Consider the following 20190-nt stretch of genomic DNA (forward strand, 5'->3'; position numbering starts at 1 on the left):
AATAACAAAATAAGCTTAAATAAATAAGAAAATAAGTTTAAATAAATAAGAAAATAAGTTTAAATAAATAACAAAATAAGCTTAAATAAATAAGAAAATAAGTTTAAATAAATAAGAAAATAAGCTTAAATAAATAACAAAATAAGTTTAAATAAATAACAAAATAAGCTTAAATAAATAACAAAATAAGTTTAAATAAATAAGAAAATAAGTTTAAATAAATAAGAAAATAAGTTTAAATAAATAAGAAAATAAGCTTAAATAAATAACAAAATAAACTTAAATAAATAACAAAATAAGCTTAAATTAACAGGAAAATAAGTTTAAATAAATAAGAAAATAAGCTTAAATAAATAAGAAAATAAACTTAAATAAATAAGAAAATAAGCTTAATTAAATAACAAAAAAAGTTTAAATAAGAAAATAAAGTTAAATAAATAAGAAAATAAATAACAAAATAAACTTAAATAAATAAGAAAATAAGCTTAAATAAATAAGAAAATAAGCTTAAATAAATAAGAAAAAAAACTTAAATAAATAAGAAAATAAGCTTAAATAAATAACAAAATAAGTTTAAATAAATAACAAAATAAGCTTAAATAAATAAGAAAATAAGTTTAAATAAATAAGAAAATAAGTTTAAATAAATAACAAAATAAGCTTAAATAAATAAGAAAATAAGTTTAAATAAATAAGAAAATAAGCTTAAATAAATAACAAAATAAGTTTAAATAAATAACAAAATAAGCTTAAATAAATAACAAAATAAGTTTAAATAAATAAGAAAATAAGTTTAAATAAATAAGAAAATAAGTTTAAATAAATAAGAAAATAAGCTTAAATAAATAACAAAATAAGTTTAAATAAATAACACAATAAGCTTAAATAAATAAGAAAATAAGTTTAAATAAATAAGAAAATAAGTTTAAATAAATAAGAAAATAAGCTTAAATAAATAACAAAATAAGTTTAAATAAATAACAAAACAAGCTAAATAAATAAGAAAATAAGTTTAAATAAATAAGAAAATAAGCTTAAATAAATAACAAAATAAGTTTAAATAAATAACAAAATAAGTTTAAATAAATAAGAAAATAAGCTTAAATAAATAAGAAAATAAGCTTAAATAAGAAACTAGGCTTGAATAAATAAGAAAATAGGCTTAAATAAATAAGAAAATAAGCTTAAATAAGAAAATAAGCTTAAATAAATAACAAAATAGGCTTAAATAAATAAGAAAATAGGCTTAAATAAATTAGAAAATAAGCTTAAATAGGCTTGAATAAATAACAAAATACGCTTAAATAAATAACAAAATACGCTTAAATAAATAAGAAAATAGGCTTAAATAAATAAGAAAATAAGCTTAAATAAATTAGAAAATAAGTTTCAATAAATAAGAAAATAAGTTTAAATAAATAAGACAATCAGCTTAAATAAATAAGAAAAAAGCTTAAATAAATAGGAACATAAGCTTTAATAAATAAGAAAATAAGCTTAAATAAGAAAATAGGATTAAATAAGAAAATAAGCTTAAATAAATAAGAAAATAAGTTTTATTAAATAAGAAAATAAGTTTTATTAAATAAGAAAATAGGCTTGGATGCTGTTGTATGCATTTAGTCTTATTTTGTTTGTGCTGACGAACAAGGTTCATCTTAGCGTCACCATTGTTGTCACTATCACTGCTCCTGCTGATTTCTATTTTGTTTATGTAAATATGGAGGTATATGCGATATAATACTATGGTTTCTTTTCAAATTATTTACTTCCACTAGACAACTTGTAGAATAGAAATATTTTTTATTTTTGACCAAAAACGGGTGGCTAGTTCCATATCCCGAAAAGAAATTGGGTTCCCTAAAGTGCCTGATCTGACTTAAGGCGTTTATCCAACAAAACAAAAGGTTCGTGACTATTGGGAACTGAGCACGTGGACCCTTCCACAACTCGTGCGAACATATGCACCGAGAAGTTGAAAGAATGGCGGCAAATGGGATCTAATGTATCTGTTAGATCTTCGCAAGGCCTATCTTCAAGTGCGCATGCACCAATCACTGTGGCCAAACTGTACTTATTAAGGAGAAAAAGTATTGCCTAATCCGCATAGGGTTTGTACTTAATGTGGTGCCATTGATTATGCAGATGATTGTTGATGCTGTTCTTGCTAAGAATGAGTGCGTACAGCAGGCAACATCCGCATATATTGATGATGTATATGTGGATGAGGAAATTATGGCTGCGCCACGCAGGAAGGAGCATCTCTGCAACTTTGGTCTCCTTAACAAGGAACGGGAAAGGCTCGGTCTGCAGGTTTGGAAAGAGAATGATGTCCTATGTTGGAAACGACAGAACAAGGTCTTGGACATGCCCCACATTGCTATGCAGCGAATCATATTTTCTCTGCGGGGAAAGTTAGTTTGACACCTCCTGGTGGACGGCTGGCTTTGTGTTGCAGTGGCGTTCATCAAGCAGAGGACGTCCGATGTTACTGCTGGGTGGGATGATGAAGTTCATGATGCTCCTCTCAACACAATGCTTGGACAGGGAGCGCGAGGAAGACCCAGCGCGGGGCAGATGGTGCATTGATGGCTGAGACCTCAGTGTGTGGGTTGATGCGAGCTCTCTTACCACTGGTGTGTCACTAGTGATGGGGATGGGGCTGTGGTGGAGGATGCTTTCTGACTACGACCAGAAAAGGACTCCCAGCATGTAAACCTGGCAGAGCTCGATGCCATCATCAAGGGGATAAAATTAGCAATCCTATGGAAATCAACTACACTGCGACTGTTCACCAATTCTGCCCACAAGTGGATTTCAGATACTCTCACTGGGATGGTCAGGGTGCAAATCAAGGCCATGAGCGAGATGCTCATTTAACGGCAGCTTGACACAATCATGAGGCTGGTATGAAAATACGCACTCAATGGAGGTGTCCCTGGTCAAATCCAGCTTGAACAAAGCAGATTGTTTGACAAGGGTACCCGAAAGATGATGCTACTAAGAGAGCCATTGAACCCATACAACTTACTGCGCTGCATCCGTGAGCCCCATTTGAGTTAATCAAATCAAAGAAGTCCACCAGCAAAGGGAGCACCCTGGGATCAAACAGACCTTATATTTTGCTAAGTTGATTCAGGAGTGCAAAAGGCAGGCGTCAGAAAAGAGGTCAAAAACTGTGTGGCTTGCCAATCCATCGACCCAGCACCCGTTCGCTAGGAGAAAGGGAAGCTGGAGGTGAGGGACACTGCAGCCAGCTGGTGATAGATATTACCCACCACAACCATGGTGAGGATTTCCTCACTCTCATTGACTGCGGCCAACCCAAGTTTGCGATATGGCAACAACTGCACTGGCAAGATACAGTTGTCATCATCCATCAGTTAAACAGTGTTTTCCTTGAACAAGGGCCCCGAACAAAGATACTAACCAACAATGGCACCGCATTCATCAGTGAAGCATCACTCTGGTTTGCACAAGCCTTATCCGAAAGTGACTCAGACATCAGTACCCTCCCAGCAGACGCAGTTTTTTCAACCCACTGATTGCGGATGAAAGCGCAAGCGAAGATGAAGCGTGCATCATACTCCACTTCGCAGATCACCCATGGATGTGATTGCCACCTCTGTGCCATTGTGAGTGCAGGAAAAATACAGAAACATTCATTCTGTGTATAAAGAAGATCATTGTGCAACTCGTCGGATGTTTTGATACAACCTGCGTGTAGTTAACCTCGTTGTGCGACTCGTCAGATTTCTTGATGCAACCTGTGTGTAGTTAACTTTATTGTGCGACTCGTCAGATTTGTTGATGCATCCTGTGTGTAGTTAACTTTATTGTGCGACTCGTCAGATTTGTTGATGCATCCTGTGTGTAGTTAACTTTATTGTGCGACTCGTCAGATTTGTTGATGCATCCTGTGTGTAGTTAACTTTGTTGTGCGACTCGTCAGATTTGTTGATGCATCCTGTGTGTAGTTAACTTTATTGTGCGACTCGTCAGATTTGTTGATGCATCCTGTGTGTAGTTAACTTTATTGTGCGACTCGTCAGATTTGTTGATGCATCCTGTGTGTAGTTAACTTTATTGTGCGACGCGTCAGATTTGTTGATGCATCCTGTGTGTAGTTAACTTTATTGTGCGACTCGTCAGATTTGTTGATGCATCCTGTGTGTAGTTAACTTTGTTGTGCGACTCGTCAGATTTGTTGATGCATCCTGTGTGTAGTTAACTTTGTTGTGCGCTCGTCAGATTTGTTGATGCATCCTGTGTGTAGTTAGCTTTGTTGTGCGACTCGTCAGATTTGTTGATGCATCCTGTGTGTAGTTAACTTTATTGTGCGACTCGTCAGATTTGTTGATGCATCCTGTGTGTAGTTAACTTTGTTGTGCGACTCGTCAGATTTGTTGATGCATCCTGTGTGTAGTTAACTTTATTGTGCGACTCGTCAGATTTGTTGATGCATCCTGTGTGTAGTTAACTTTATTGTGCGACTCGTCAGATTTGTTGATGCATCCTGTGTGTAGTTAACTTTATTGTGCGACTCGTCAGATTTGTTGATGCATCCTGTGTGTAGTTAACCTTATTGTGCGACTCGTCAGATTTGTTGATGCATCCTGTGTGTAGTTAACTTTGTTGTGTGACTCGTCAGATTTGTTGATGCATCCTGTGTGTAGTTAACCTCGTTATTCGACTCGTCAGATTTGTTGATGCATCCTGTGTGTAGTTAACCTCGTTATGCGACTCGTCAGATTTGTTGATGCATCCTGTGTGTAGTTAACTTTATTGTGCGACTCGTCAGATTTGTTGATGCATCCTGTGTGTAGTTAACTTTATTGTGCGACTCGTCAGATTTGTTGATGCATCCTGTGTGTAGTTAACCTCGTTATGCGACTCGTCAGATTTGTTGATGCATCCTGTGTGTAGTTAACTTTATTGTGCGACTCGTCAGATTTGTTGATGCATCCTGTGTGTAGTTAACTTTATTGTGCGACTCGTCAGATTTGTTGATGCATCCTGTGTGTAGTTAACTTTATTGTGCGACTCGTCAGATTTGTTGATGCATCCTGTGTGTAGTTAACCTCGTTATGCGACTCGTCAGATTTGTTGATGCATCCTGTGTGTAGTTAACCTCGTTATGCGACTCGTCAGATTTGTTGATGCATCCTGTGTGTAGTTAACTTTATTGTGCGACTCGTCAGATTTGTTGATGCATCCTGTGTGTAGTTAACCTCGTTATGCGACTCGTCAGATTTGTTGATGCATCCTGTGTGTAGTTAACTTTATTGTGCGACTCGTCAGATTTGTTGATGCATCCTGTGTGTAGTTAACCTCGTTATGCGACTCGTCAGATTTGTTGATGCATCCTGTGTGTAGTTAACTTTATTGTGCGACTCGTCAGATTTGTTGATGCATCCTGTGTGTAGTTAACTTTATTGTGCGACTCGTCAGATTTGTTGATGCATCCTGTGTGTAGTTAACTTTATTGTGCGACTCGTCAGATTTGTTGATGCATCCTGTGTGTAGTTAACCTCGTTATGCGACTCGTCAGATTTGTTGATGCATCCTGTGTGTAGTTAACTTTATTGTGCGACTCGTCAGATTTGTTGATGCATCCTGTGTGTAGTTAACCTCGTTATGCGACTCGTCAGATTTGTTGATGCATCCTGTGTGTAGTTAACTTTATTGTGCGACTCGTCAGATTTGTTGATGCATCCTGTGTGTAGTTAACTTTATTGTGCGACTCGTCAGATTTGTTGATGCATCCTGTGTGTAGTTAACCTCGTTATGCGACTCGTCAGATTTGTTGATGCATCCTGTGTGTAGTTAACTTTATTGTGCGACTCGTCAGATTTGTTGATGCATCCTGTGTGTAGTTAACTTTATTGTGCGACTCGTCTGATTTGTTGATGCATCCTGTGTGTAGTTAACTTTATTGTGCGACTCGTCAGATTTGTTGATGCATCCTGTGTGTAGTTAACTTTATTGTGCGACTCGTCAGATTTGTTGATGCATCCTGTGTGTAGTTAACTTTATTGTGCGACTCGTCTGATTTGTTGATGCATCCTGTGTGTAGTTAACTTTATTGTGCGACTCGTCAGATTTGTTGATGCATCCTGTGTGTAGTTAACTTTATTGTGCGACTCGTCTGATTTGTTGATGCATCCTGTGTGTAGTTAACTTTATTGTGCGACTCGTCAGATTTGTTGATGCATCCTGTGTGTAGTTAACTTTATTGTGCGACTCGTCTGATTTGTTGATGCATCCTGTGTGTAGTTAACTTTATTGTGCGACTCGTCAGATTTGTTGATGCATCCTGTGTGTAGTTAACTTTATTGTGCGACTCGTCAGATTTGTTGATGCATCCTGTGTGTAGTTAACTTTATTGTGCGACTCGTCTGATTTGTTGATGCATCCTGTGTGTAGTTAACTTTATTGTGCGACTCGTCAGATTTGTTGATGCATCCTGTGTGTAGTTAACTTTATTGTGCGACTCGTCAGATTTGTTGATGCATCCTGTGTGTAGTTAACTTTATTGTGCGACTCGTCTGATTTGTTGATGCATCCTGTGTGTAGTTAACTTTATTGTGCGACTCGTCAGATTTGTTGATGCATCCTGTGTGTAGTTAACTTTATTGTGCGACTCGTCAGATTTGTTGATGCATCCTGTGTGTAGTTAACTTTATTGTGCGACTCGTCAGATTTGTTGATGCATCCTGTGTGTATTGAACATCGTTGTGCGACTCATCAGATTTTTCGGATTCATATTATTAGATTCATTTAACAAAATCTTATTTTATTTTTTATTTCCTAATTATAACAATTTATTTTTACTTATTTTATTTGAAACTAGTTCTATCTGAGCTTGCATTCAACTCATCTAAATTAAAAAAGTAAATAAGGAACGCTAACTAAAAGAATATGATTTTTTTTCCCTTAATTTTTATTTTTATTTCCTAGCAGAGTTTCTTGACGTTTGCGATTGAATAAGAATCAGCAAATGTTCCACCTACTCATACTTTTATTGTCATTGAAATCAATGAAATCGCCCATTTTTTAATCAAATCGATTGATAGTTATGCCCCTCCACAAGTTTCATATGTCCATCAGACATTGTAGTCTACATTGCACAGCAGAGAATCAACTGTTAATTGTATAGAATCATCTGTAAGTAATAGCTTCACTTAGTTTGAAATGCATAAGTCAAATATCATGGTTCAATTGTGCTCTAAACAGAAACATTCATTATGAACATGCTACCTGCCTTATCAAAGAATCAACTGTTGAGTTTATGAAATTATTTTTACATAATCACTTTGTGATGAAAAGAGAGACCAACGAGAACAGAATAAGGCAAAGAGTGGAGTAACTGCTCAAGTGGGCTGTACAGGAAGTAGGAAAAGGGAGATAATCAACGGATGTTGATGGGAGAGTTCTTCTGATTTCACCACATTTTCCGCCGCTCAGGGAAAGTCCAGGTCAGTCAGCTTCTTAGGGACCAGGTCGCTGCAGTAGTCTATTTCGGCTGAAATAGGAAACAAAGAGAAAAGATATAAGAGTTCAATGTTGGTAATTTTCCTCTAGGTACCGAGGTTTCCGACGAACTCTAGAGGAGTGTCGCGGATTGGTTGCATCATATAGGATCGGAGAGGGCCTCGAATTATCGTCTTGGAAGGTTGATTGAGGACAAGGAGGAGCGAGATTCTCCACGATAGAGTTAGCGGTGTCAGTAGGGTTTACCATAAGAAGGTGTTCAGGTTCCTCGAGTGTCGAAGGGAGTATGTTGGGTTGGTCATTTGGCAGAGCACATGGTGGGTCAGAAAGGGTGGAATCTGATTCCAGAAGTGGCTGGGAATGAATTGCTGCTTCTGCTAAGGGAGCAATATGACGAAGAGATACAGTAGTTTCTCTTCCATTATTAAGCCGTACGTGGGCATAGTTCGGATTCACATCCAGGATCTCAACTGTTTCCACCGAGGGCTCATATTTACTACCGAGCACGTGTCGCTTCAGGAGAGCAGATTTAGATTTTGTCATCCATGTCGGTATAGATTCACCTGTAGACGATTTTCTGGGGAAGGTAAACATGCGTTCGTGAGGGGTACAATTAGTAGCAGTGGAGAGCAACGAACGTATACAATGGAGGGCCACGTCTAGAACTTTTTCCCAACTACTAACATGAAGATTATTTGACCGCAGAGCTAAGTTCACTGTTTGCCAGATAATTCCATTGTATCTTTCCACTTGACCATTACCTTGAGGATTGAAGGCGGTAGTTCTGCTCGTGGCAATTCGCCGGGAATTTAGGAATTCCTTTAGTTCATCCGACATGAAGGCCGTGCCCCGGTCAGAGTGCACAAAAGATGGATTTCCAAAAACGGAGAATAGGTTGGTCAAATGCTTCTTTACCGTAGCTGCTGAGACGTCTGTGCAAGGGTAGGCGAACGGGAAACGAGAATATTCATCCACAATGGTCAGTATGTACCTGTTGCGAGAGTTGGAAGGTAGAGGTCCTTTGAAATCCATACTTAGTCTCTCGAACGGTTTACTCGCCTTTATGAGGGGTTGGGAGGACACTTTAATAAATCTTGGTTTTATCTCGGAACACACCTGGCAAGACCTAGTCATAGCCCTTATGTCTTCCACCGAGTAGGGCAAGTTCTTACTTCGAATGAAATGCAGCATTCGAGTCACTCCAGGGTGACATAAGCTCCTGTGTAGATCGAACAATTTGTTATTCATTTTTGCGGATGAACAAATTCGAGACAGTGCATCGGCGGCCGCGTTTTGTTTTCCGGGGCGATACACTATATCGTAGCTGAAGCAGGCAAGCTCTAATTTCCACCTAGTAATTTTCTCATTTTTTATTTTGCTTTTACCTTTAGGGTTTAGCATGAAGGAGACAGATTTTTGGTCGGTGATGAGCTTGAAATGCTTCCCGAGTAGCAAGTGTCGCCATTTTCTGATCGCTTCTACAATGGCATAGGCTTCTTTTTCTACAGCAGAATGCTTTTGTTCTGTAGGCGTTAGGGTTCTTGAAAAGAAAGCCGCGGGCCGACCGTTTTGGGTTAGTGAAGCAGCAATAGCATGTTCGGAAGCATCCGTTTCAATTTCAAGGGGGGAGTCCGAGTCTATACTAGTCAGCGAGGATTTGGCAATTTCTTTTTTTAGGTGGAAGAAAGCATCCGACTGTCTCTCAGAGAGGGGAAAACTAGTTACTCTAGTCAGGGGATGTAATTTCTCAGAAAAATTGGGTATCCACCTTGAATAGTGGGAGAACATTCCCATCGCTCGACGGAGGGAAGAGAGGTTTTTTGGTACTGGTAGGTCCATCAATCCTTTAAGTCTGTCAGGGTCGGGTTTTACTGACCCTTTACTTATGCTATACCCAAGCAAATTCACGGAGCCGAGTGAATAGTAGCATTTACTTGCATTCAAAGTTAAGCCATACTTTGCCACACTATCCAGGAATCTTTTCAAATTGTTGTCATGGTCCGCCTGGTTTCGTCCACATATAGTGACATTATCAATATAAGCGTAGGTACCTAGAAGGTTTTCACGCTTTATCATGTCATCCATCACTCGCTGGAAACTCGCCACACCATTGGTCACTCCGAAAGGGATTCGACGAAACTGATACAGGGACCCAGCAGCTTCAAAGGCTGTATATTTCCGCTCTTCGGGTTTTATCGCGACTTGATGATAAGCACTTGTCAGGTCTAATGTGCTAAATACTTGGTAGCTGGCAATCTCGTTCACCATGTCCTCTATCCGCGGAAGGGGGTAAGCATCCAATAACGTAAAGCGGTTTATTGTCTGTGAATAGTCGACGACAAGTCTTTTCTTGTGATTTTCAGGCGATATTACTAGTGATTGGGCTCGCCAAGGGGATTGCGAGGGTTCTATAATGCCTTCTTTCAGCATACGTTTTACTTCTGACTGAATGAATTTCGAGTCAGGTAGGCTATGTCTTCTGGATTTTATAGCTACCGGACGGCAGTCTGAAGTTAGATTCGCAAAAAGGGAGGGATAGCCAATGTTGTTCATAGCAGTAAGTCCACACACAGTAAGGGGAGTAAGTGATCCCCCAAAAGGTATTTCTATTGAAGAAAGTCGACATAGAAAATCATGCCCGAGAATGACATCGCAGCACAAGTCTGGCATAACAGAAAGCCTCACCTTGTGGTATTCTCTATCTTTCAAACGGAGGGATGCTATACAATGTCCTAAGGTACTGGATGAATGGGAACTGCTAGCCATGAAGATTCGTTCAGTACTTGGCGAGATAGCGAGCCCCAGCTTCTTAACTTGGTCCGGGTGTATAAAGTTTTCAGTGCTACCAGTGTCTATGAGTATTTTTACCGTTTTACCCCTTATTCCCCCACATAATGTCGAACGAGACAGGCTTTCCGAAAAATTATGAGTAGAGAGAGAAGCGATAATAGACTTACCGGGGTTGGTAGCAGCGGCGGCGACGACAACGGCGGACGATTTGCAAACACGTGCGAAATGCCCTTTTTTATTACAGTTCTTACAGAAGGCGTTTCGCGCGGAACACTCAGATCTGTTGTGCTTCCCTCTTCCACAGAAGTAACAGCATGCGACAGCGGCTACTATCCGTTCGGGTGTGGAGGGTGCGGTTGCGGTGATGTTTGTTTCTTCGGCTCGGGTAGACGCGCTTACGGCATTCGTTCGAGAATAGGACGCTAATTGTTTCTGAGCCGTTTCCATAACGAGTGCCTGGTTGTAAGCGGCTTTTAAGTCCAGCGACCCATTCTCTAAAAGTCTTTGTCGAATATAGTTCGATGACATTCCATTTATAAATGCGTCTCGGACGTATTCATCTCTCGCTTGCGTCTCTGAGACGGCACGAAATTCACAATCCTTGGCAAGGGTTTTTAACGACTGTAAATATTGGTCGATGCTTTCGTCCGTTTGTTGACGGCGAGTGGCCAAAAGATGCCTACAAAAGATGCTATTTTTAGGCTGAATAAAAATGGTGTCCAGTATGTCCATCGCGGAATTAAAACAGTCCACGTCAGAAATATTCTTGAAGATAGTTGGAGAGACGAGATTAACAAGGAGGCTGAATTTAAGCCTGTCAGTCAGAGGAGTTTGTTGACTTTCACCGGCAGCGTCGAGAAAGATGGCAAACGATTTTTTCCAATGTGTCCAGATATCTGCGGCGTCGGGTTGGCTGGGATCTAGATGTAGCCGTTCTGGTTTTAAATATTTCTCCATAGTGAGGAGAGGATATAGTTCAATAAATTGTGATGAAAGGAGAGACCAACGAGAACAGAATAAGGCAAAGAGTGGAGTAACTGCTCAAGTGGGCTGTACAGGAAGTAGGAAAAGGGAGATAATCAACGGATGTTGATGGGAGAGTTCTTCTGATTTCACCACACACTTAAACGTACAAAAGTCAAGTATCATAGTTTAATTGTGCTCTAAAAAGAAGCATTCATTTCAAAAGCACACCTGTCTTATAAAAGAATTTACATTTAATTTCATAGGCTGGACCTTACTGCTTGTGCTGTGAAAAAACTTTTCAAATTCACTTGTAGTGTTAACTTTGGTCAAAATCAGACTTCCTTATTTAATTGTATTTTTTCGATTATCGATTTTTAACACTTACCAGGCGCATTCTGATAAAAAAACCTACATAACACTTTGTGTGAAATTTTTTAAAAATCAGCCCAGCTGTTTCCGAGTCTGTAGGGAATGAACTGACATATATACACACACTCAAAGTAGAGATGGAGATTTAAAAATGTCTCTATGATATCAAATTGGCAAATTAATTTTTTTTTCTTAAGTACATCCATTCATAACTCATAACATGGTACAATAATTACAAATCAAAATTGACTCATCAGAATCAAAGTTTGATTTGTTAGCTTACATGTTATTTAGGTGTGAGTTTTTTTTTATACATTAGATTTACTTAAAAAGGATACTGATAAAACACTTTTAAACTTTTGGATGAGAGTCACTCGTGATGCATAGCGGACCTCGTTTTTAGTGAATTTGAATGCTTGTGTGACTTTTTTTTTACAATAACAAGAAATTACGGTCCAAAGTTCTATTGAGGCTGAAATGGCAGAGCTAAAAATGATGGTAGGTGTGGCATCCTTAAAAATGGGCCATACAGCCAATCTCACCATATAGTTGGGGATTTACTTACTACAACCCCTCCTCCCCACAAAAAAAAAACATATTGGAATTTGATTAATTACACTAACAATTATTAATTTACATACAGGTAGACCTCAAAGAAACTCATGAATTGTTAATTAAATTCACAGTCTTATTTGAAGTCCAACCATATTTAGTGCAATTAAATTTTAGTCTATGAACTAATTTGTCACCAACTTGTTACATAGACACTTTAATGATTTTCTCATAAGTAGGAATTGTGATTCTGAATGGCTTAATCCTCAGGGTAATCTTAAACATAATATGAAAACATTCCCCAGACTATGAACTGAAGATGGCCATCACAGCCCAAATGAGAACAGTGTAATTAGAATTGAATCGTGTTGAATTATAGTTGACGATTTTGTATCCACATTTATCATTGAACAACAATAAAACACTTTTTTTGACATTCATGAGTGAAATATGAGACCTAGATTGAAGCTAAATAAGTGTACGAAATTTGGTCAGATTGCAGAAAGGACTGTAGATTTTATTAACAATTTCATAAGTGGCATTTAATTTGGGTCTACTTGTATATTTACTTATTTTATTTTTTTTTGTTTATCTATTTTGTTTCTATTTAAGAACAATTAAAATTAAATAAGTAGAATATTCTTATTATTTTATTGCTTTTCAAAAATGAAATTTTCATGTTAATCACCTGAAACTCCTTCTTTTGCAGATCACTCTTTTATGCAGTTTTTTGGTGATGATTTCCTTCGCCTTCTGCTGCTCCGCTTTGTCTTCTGCTATATAGTCTTAATACTTCATCGTGGTTTCAAGGTAAGTGATATATTTACCTTTTCCCAGATTTAAAGCTGATTTATATTTTTCATGTGCCCTGACATATTGCCATCTCAAGAAATCTGTAATTATATATATATTTCTGTAATTATATATATATTTGACATTTTTTAGAAAATAAAAAAGGCATATCTTGGCCAATAATTGTTGAATTCTCTAAATTAAAAGTGCATGGCTTAGAGTTGCCAAATACAGCTCACTTAAAGAAACCACCATGAGTCTTTACCGTGGCTCCAATTGGGATTTAAACGCACACAATGTTGTCTTCATAGTGTCCTTCAATAGATGTCTGAACATTAATGTAATCTATGTAATCAGTTAATCCTTGATGTTGTAGGTGATATACACCCTAGACGTTGCAATCAGGTGAGGATGGGAATGAGGTTGTAGAAGTTCTTAGACAACCACTTTTGGGTTTTTCCTGCTGCCACACATAGCCTTCCTCCCATCATTTGACAATATCTTATATAGCCATTTAAATTGAGTTTGAGTCCCTTTTTGAAGATATAGGATGGTATCATATAGCCTTTGCTGAAAACTCACCAAAAACAGTTTGGGAATGTTAGTCTTGATGATGCACGAGATTTCAAGTCATCCATGTTCTACAGCTTTCAAACCCACCAATAAAACTCAGAAACAACTATTTGTTGTACTTTTGTCACATTAAATACTTCAAACCGTTCTGTAATCGATAAACAATAAACTAGTAATACTTGGTGTGGTATTATCCTGGGAGGGCTATACCGACTTCCGCTAAAAGAAGAAGTTTACAGGAAATATTAAATTTACATGCAGTCCCAAGCTCATCTGGTACTGGCTAGACTCCACATTGTTTAACATCAGTGATCTAATGAGAACTGGTGTGTCAACTGGCATTCTGAAATGAAAGTACATAAAAGGAAATTATCAAATTGAATACAACACCCTTAATTCCAATGTACTGTTGGATCAACAGAATTTTTTTTTGCAAATAAGTTACCATTTATCAAGGCTAAAATTCACTCGAAGTGTATATATTGAATCTCAGGGATATTTCTTTTTTACTATTTTTTAAGAGTGACATAACAGTATTTACAATCCATTTTAATATTTAATCCTATCAACATTTTTTTATAAGTGATATAGAGGTGATAGAAGAAGCATTTCTCTCTGAGAAAATATATAACCACCACTCCTCATAAAGAGCCAGAAACATTTTTTGCTGATTCACTTGTATTCATATTTCAAACATTTTGATTGGTTAACCAACAGAAGTCCAACTAATTGCCATGTTTGTTCAAAAAAGGAGAAAGAGAGATAAGGAAGCAGACTGAAGTATGAATTAAACATCTCAACAAAAACATTATCCAATTAACTGAAAGCTTAAAATTTATTAAAACTATGAAACTTTTGTTCTATATATATATATATATATATATATATATATATATATGATAATTTTAACTTAAATTTTGTCTATTTTAACCTTTCCAAAAATTACTTATAATTCATTACATTTTTTTTTTCAGGGTCCCAGTTATTTTCCAACATCTCATCCATCTTTACCAACAGACGAGATACTTGAACATCCGTTACTTTACAAGAACATGTTGGATTTAGCAAACACTTTAGATGTTCGAGGACTGTTTGCAGAACCCGGAGACGGAGACACTTCTAACTAGACACAACATTCTGTAACCAATACCACTGCAGTATGTGATATACTACAGCTGACTACCAACTTCTTAGCACACACCAAGACTACTACTACTACTACTACTACTACATTACAACACTTACTACTACTACTATGAATAGTAGTGGTTGGTAGTAGTATTAACATTGCAACTACTACTGTTACATGTACATGATGTCCTTTCTCTTTACGTTTGAATCTTCATTCAAATCTCTTGCTATTTTATTTATTCTTGCTTTAAATCTTCCCTTTTGATCTTGATATCATTTAATTCTTTCCTCTCAGTTGTGTGTTTTTCTTTCCTGTATATAGTGGGAAACAAAATGTATGTTGTATGTCTCTTAATGTAAACCAAAACTGCTATCCAACCGACCACTACTCATAATGTTGCAGCTATTAGAATAGCCACGGTCATTATGAAAATCAGATACAAAGATAGGAAACATGTTCAACTGTGGCAGCATTAGTTGTACTAACAAACGTCATTGCTAAACTGCCGCTTACAAAAACAACATTTGCTATTCATATTTTTACTTTTAACAGTTGTCTTTACTGTGTATGAATGACAGATAAAGGTTTTGTTTACCAGAAGTGCATCCTGGTGAATTTTTGAAAAATTAATATTTAAATTTTAAATAATGTTTTTAAAATAACAATTAATTAATAATGTAAGTTTAGAAATTAATTAAGTTATGAGGATGTCCTCATAACTTAATTAATTTCTAAACTAACAAAATAGTTGATATCTTTAATTTATATTTTGAAATTTTCTCTAATGATAAAACAAATGTATTCTATCATTTTTAGCCTTGTTTAATTTTATATAAGTTTTGCGTTTATTTAATTTGGACTTAATTTCTTTTTTACATAAGAATTTTATTTTGTGTGTTGTAATAAAGAATTTCAATCTTATTAGCATTGAAATAAGACATTAAATTAAAGAATAATTAGTATCGATAACACATTAAAAATTCTTTTGCTTAAAAATACAAAGTAAAGTTTGAAAAAGAAAATGGCTAACTGTTAATTATAAAATAGTAGTTGAATCTACACAACATTGACTGGGAGTCAATTTAACTTTCATTTTGTTTCAGTTTTTTTTCTATGCCATATTTTTTACCAAATTATTTTTTTTAATTTGATTTTGAAAAGTAAATTCAGTCATTATGATATCATTTGGTCATTAAATTATTAATTGAAACAAATTATTATAAAACTATAATTATTTTTAATATAATTCAAATCTCTATTTATAAAATTATTTGATATAAAAAAACTTCCAAAATTTTTAATCTTTTCAATCATGAAGATTTACTTAGAATTATAAGCCAGTTTAAATGATTTTCTATTTGACAGTTTCCTAATTCCTAATTTCTTTTAAATTTCAAAGGGTCACAAAATAATCTATCTTTTAATAAATAAAAATAAAATGGCTGACTTGTTTACAAAGAAGCAAAAATGCATTCTAGTGGATCTAATTTGTCTAAATCGGATTTTAAAAATTGCATTTTATTTTATACTATTACATTTTTGTTAATAATAAATAATCAATTAATAGCAAAAAAAAATCTGTAAGTCAGATAGAGCTGAGAAACACACTCACACAATTTTATTAATATAGAGACTATGGTATTTTCTTCATTTCATTCTACATAGTTTGAACAGTGACACAAATATAAAATGCATTATGTATTGTAAACTAGCTGTATCTATTTGGTATCATCTAGGATTTAATGAAATCATTTTAGTTTTTAATTTATATTTGTTTGCAGTTTTGCACTTTTTAAAACTTATACAGAAAAAGAAATGACATTTTAGTTGTAAGAGAGACAACTCTTTATATTCTATATTAGTGTTTACCTTGATGATTGTGACTTTTTGGTTTTAATTGAAGAATGTTTCAATATGACCACTTGTCCTGGTGCAATTATATAATTTGTTAAGTTTAGTGCCAAAAAATTATAAGTCTGCAATAAAACATGAAAATTGAATCAAAGTCTGATATATCAGCTTAAATGCTATTTAAATCTAACTTTTAAAATCTCACAAAATGACTTTATATGTTAGATTTCTATTAAACTACTTGTACATGTCCAAACAACATTCTTGGGACTGATAATTTCAATATTAAAATATTGATATTTATTTTTAGGTGATTATATAAAAATGTTTTGTATCCAGCAGATGTCTTAGACTAATTATTTTTTTTAAATAAATTGTGGCTAAGAATGTTATATTGCCAATAACAAGGTATAGCAACAAGCAAATGAAATGGAAAAGCAAATTTTGATTTGACAGCTTAAATGTTATTTAAGTTTAATTTAAAAAATCCCGCAAGAATATTTTATATGTTAGATATAAAAAAATGTTTTGAAATTAAATTTGATTATGTTAGCAATATGAATTTCAATAAGAATTTTGTGGAAATAAAATATAGATTTTAGATTTTGGAATGTAGAGGCAACAGAAAACAAGGAGAAATAAATAAAAAGACAATATGTTGTGTTTTGACTTTTAACATGCACTGTTACCGTTTTTTTTTTGTTTTTTTTATTCATATAATCATTTGGTTAAAGAAGGGCATGTATTTGTTTTTTGTTTTTTTTACACTTTTCATACTTATATTAAGTCTATATATTAAGTTAATTTTGTCTTTTGTTTTCGTACTTGTAATAATTTTTGTTATTAGTTAATTTTTTATCTTCAATTGATGACATCTCCATTGGTGTCAAAATATTGATTTGTCAAAGCAAAAAATTCCTCATCAAAGTTGCGTAAAGCATGTAGTATTGGTGAACCACTGTTTGAGTTGGAAATGAGATTAGTAAGAAAAGTTCAAATATTTAATTTATTTCAATTTAAGTTATTATTTATTTTATTATCTTAGCTGAAAAACACGTGTTTCCTTAAGCAATTTTGCTAATCACACAAAGAATGAGTTTGTATATGTAAGTTGATGGTAAAAAGAAAAATAATATTGAAGATTTTAGAGTAAGAGATCACTTTTGCATATAAATTTAATTTAAAACTTCAAGACTATTTAAGACTTTAAGACTATTTAAAACTTCAAGACTACATAGCGTTTTTAATGACAGTTAATTTCTTGGAGATCAATTTTGGGTGTCTCTTAACAATTTTTTTTGTGCTGAAAAAATACATAAAATATTAAATAAAATAATTACTTTTTTATACTTTTTTTTACAGACTAAATTACGAATGTATAGTGGCCATGCTCCACCAAAATTACTGCACATCCAACCCAAATCACATAGGTTGACCTATCTAGTGAGCTGAGATTTACTTCCATCCCCATGCTCTTGCGTCGTTACTAAGCTCTACTATTTTGTTGTAGTTTTTTCTGTAAAATCAATCTTGAATCAGCATGTAGCCATGCATGTATCTCTTTAAAAAAATATTTGATGATATATCTTTAAAAACGTGATCTGGTCCAGAAGTGGATGATCATTTTACCATAAATTTATATAAAAAAGTGATCTCCATTGTAAAGTCTAATTTATATGCACACATAGGTTAAGTAACCAATAAAGTTTAACAAGGTTCTGATTGAATGATCGAAACATGCTCATGACTGTGTAGCAACATATTACTGCTTATGTAAAAACAAATAAAGAGTGTGTGTGTGTGTGTGTATATATATATATATATATATATATATATATATATATATATATATATATATATATGCTTAATTGACAACTTTTGGGGGCTGGTTACATGAAATTGCCTTAAAAGGGTAGGATCTAATTTTTATTTTTTGTTGAATTAAGCACAGTTTGCAAATAATACCGTTTTTTATATTATTTATTTTATTTATTTTTTCTTGTTATCATTTTGTTTTATTTATTTGTTATTATTTTATAATTTATATTTTTTATTTGTTGTGTTTAAGTTTCCTTTCATCTTGCAGGGGGCGCTATCTGGTTATTTTTAATAAGGGCTTGACAGGGTGATTTCCCTTGACAGGTCCTAAAATTCATGTTGGGTCTATTTCGTAATTTATTTTTTATTTTGAAATAAAAATGTATTAAATAATTAAATAATGATTTCTTTTTTAATTAAAATAAAAACATGAACTTGATTTTATAAATTTTTATTCTTTAATTGAATAAGCATTTTGTAGAGTTTGAAATATATCAGCCATAAAAAATAAAATAATAAATTAGACATTTTAATAAACAACAATTATTATAAAAACTTAAAACTGCAACTGCCCAGTGTTGTCTGGGAGTCTTTTTTGTTTCGGGATTTTAATTTTATAACTTTACTTTGAAAGATTTCGTTTCAAATCTTTGATTTCCTTAAAAATTGCATAGATGCGTGTAACTACTTTTAGAGTTGTTTTTCTTGTGGATGGATTTTTTTTGACAGGAATTGAGGGGATTTTTATGGAATTAAATTTCGTTTTAGCTTACACTGTTACATTTTTTATTTTGATTATTGAAATAATGTGCAAATTACATAGTTGCAAAAAACACGCATGAATTGATCACACAGATTAATATCAATATGAGAAAGATTGTATTTGAAAATCTAAGGAGTTGGAAAAAATGGAGGAGCACTAAAATTTGAAGCAGATCATTTTATTCATTTTGTTTTTGTTTTTCTATGAAAAATAAAAAAGAGTTGCAAAAAATATCTAACTCTGCTCCAGTGTTCATAGAAGGTTTATGTAATATATAAACAATAAATTTGATACAAAATAATAGTTTTTTAAGCAACCAAATATATTCTAAAAGAAGTCCAAAAATCGGGTCCAGAAACATTTTAAAAAAAGACAAAAAGATAACACTAAACTACATAAAATACAATTCCAAAGAGGAATATGAGTTTCCTACTGTCATCTTTAATACAAACAGAGCTAGGAAAGAATATGCATGATTATAAATTTCATGTTAAAAAAATAATTATAAAACGAAATAAGAAAATATTGAAGTAAATAGATATATGAATAATTTAAATGGTAAAAGGGATAAGAAAGGAAATTGAATGAAAAAATGTTTTTTTAATTTAAAAAATACAAAAGAAAACAGATTTACTAAGATACAATATAATTAAAAATTAAAAGTCTTGTATATGAATATGTATGTATGTATGGTTGTTTATGAAATAGTGTCCAAATTCATACGGATTTTTTTGAAAAATAAAGAAGCAGTCATTAGAAGAGATATATATATATATATATATATATATATATTAAGAGGAGATAGATATATATAAATACCCGTTCGCATACACTTTTTCATGATAAAGCTAGAACCCAGAATTAGATGGAATCGAGCAATTGCATCGACAACGGACAACGCCAGACCCAAAGTGGGTTTCGATGTACTGCATCTCATCAGTGATTTGCTCCAACATAGGCGCAAACCTAGGTCGTCACACGTATGAAGTGTGCAATACTGACAACCTAACCACATGGGTTATGGCACAATCTATTGGCTATGCCTCGATTTTAATTTATATTTTCATCCAGTTCCACATTCTACTATGTG

General features: G+C 34.1%; 1 protein-coding gene across 6 annotated transcripts in view; it reads left to right on the plus strand.

Annotated features, from left to right (window-relative positions):
- Nucleotides 1–17175, plus strand: part of LOC145241494 (protein SCAI-like) — a 404381-nt gene extending 387206 nt beyond the window's left edge. For all 6 annotated transcript variants that reach the window (XM_080104505.1, XM_080104506.1, XM_080104507.1 and 3 more), the window contains 2 exons: nt 12881–12981; nt 14511–17175. In XM_080104505.1, the coding sequence (XP_079960631.1) occupies nt 12881–12981; nt 14511–14663 (254 nt within the window). In that variant the 3' untranslated portion in view covers nt 14664–17175. The remainder of the gene's footprint in view (nt 1–12880; nt 12982–14510) is intronic.
- The last annotated feature ends 3015 nt before the right edge of the window (nt 17176–20190 follow it).

Source organism: Euprymna scolopes, chromosome 20 (genome assembly GCF_053919585.1).
Source record: "Euprymna scolopes isolate OS-2025 chromosome 20, ASM5391958v1, whole genome shotgun sequence".
In the NCBI taxonomy this organism is placed as follows: Eukaryota; Metazoa; Mollusca; class Cephalopoda; order Sepiida; family Sepiolidae; genus Euprymna; species Euprymna scolopes.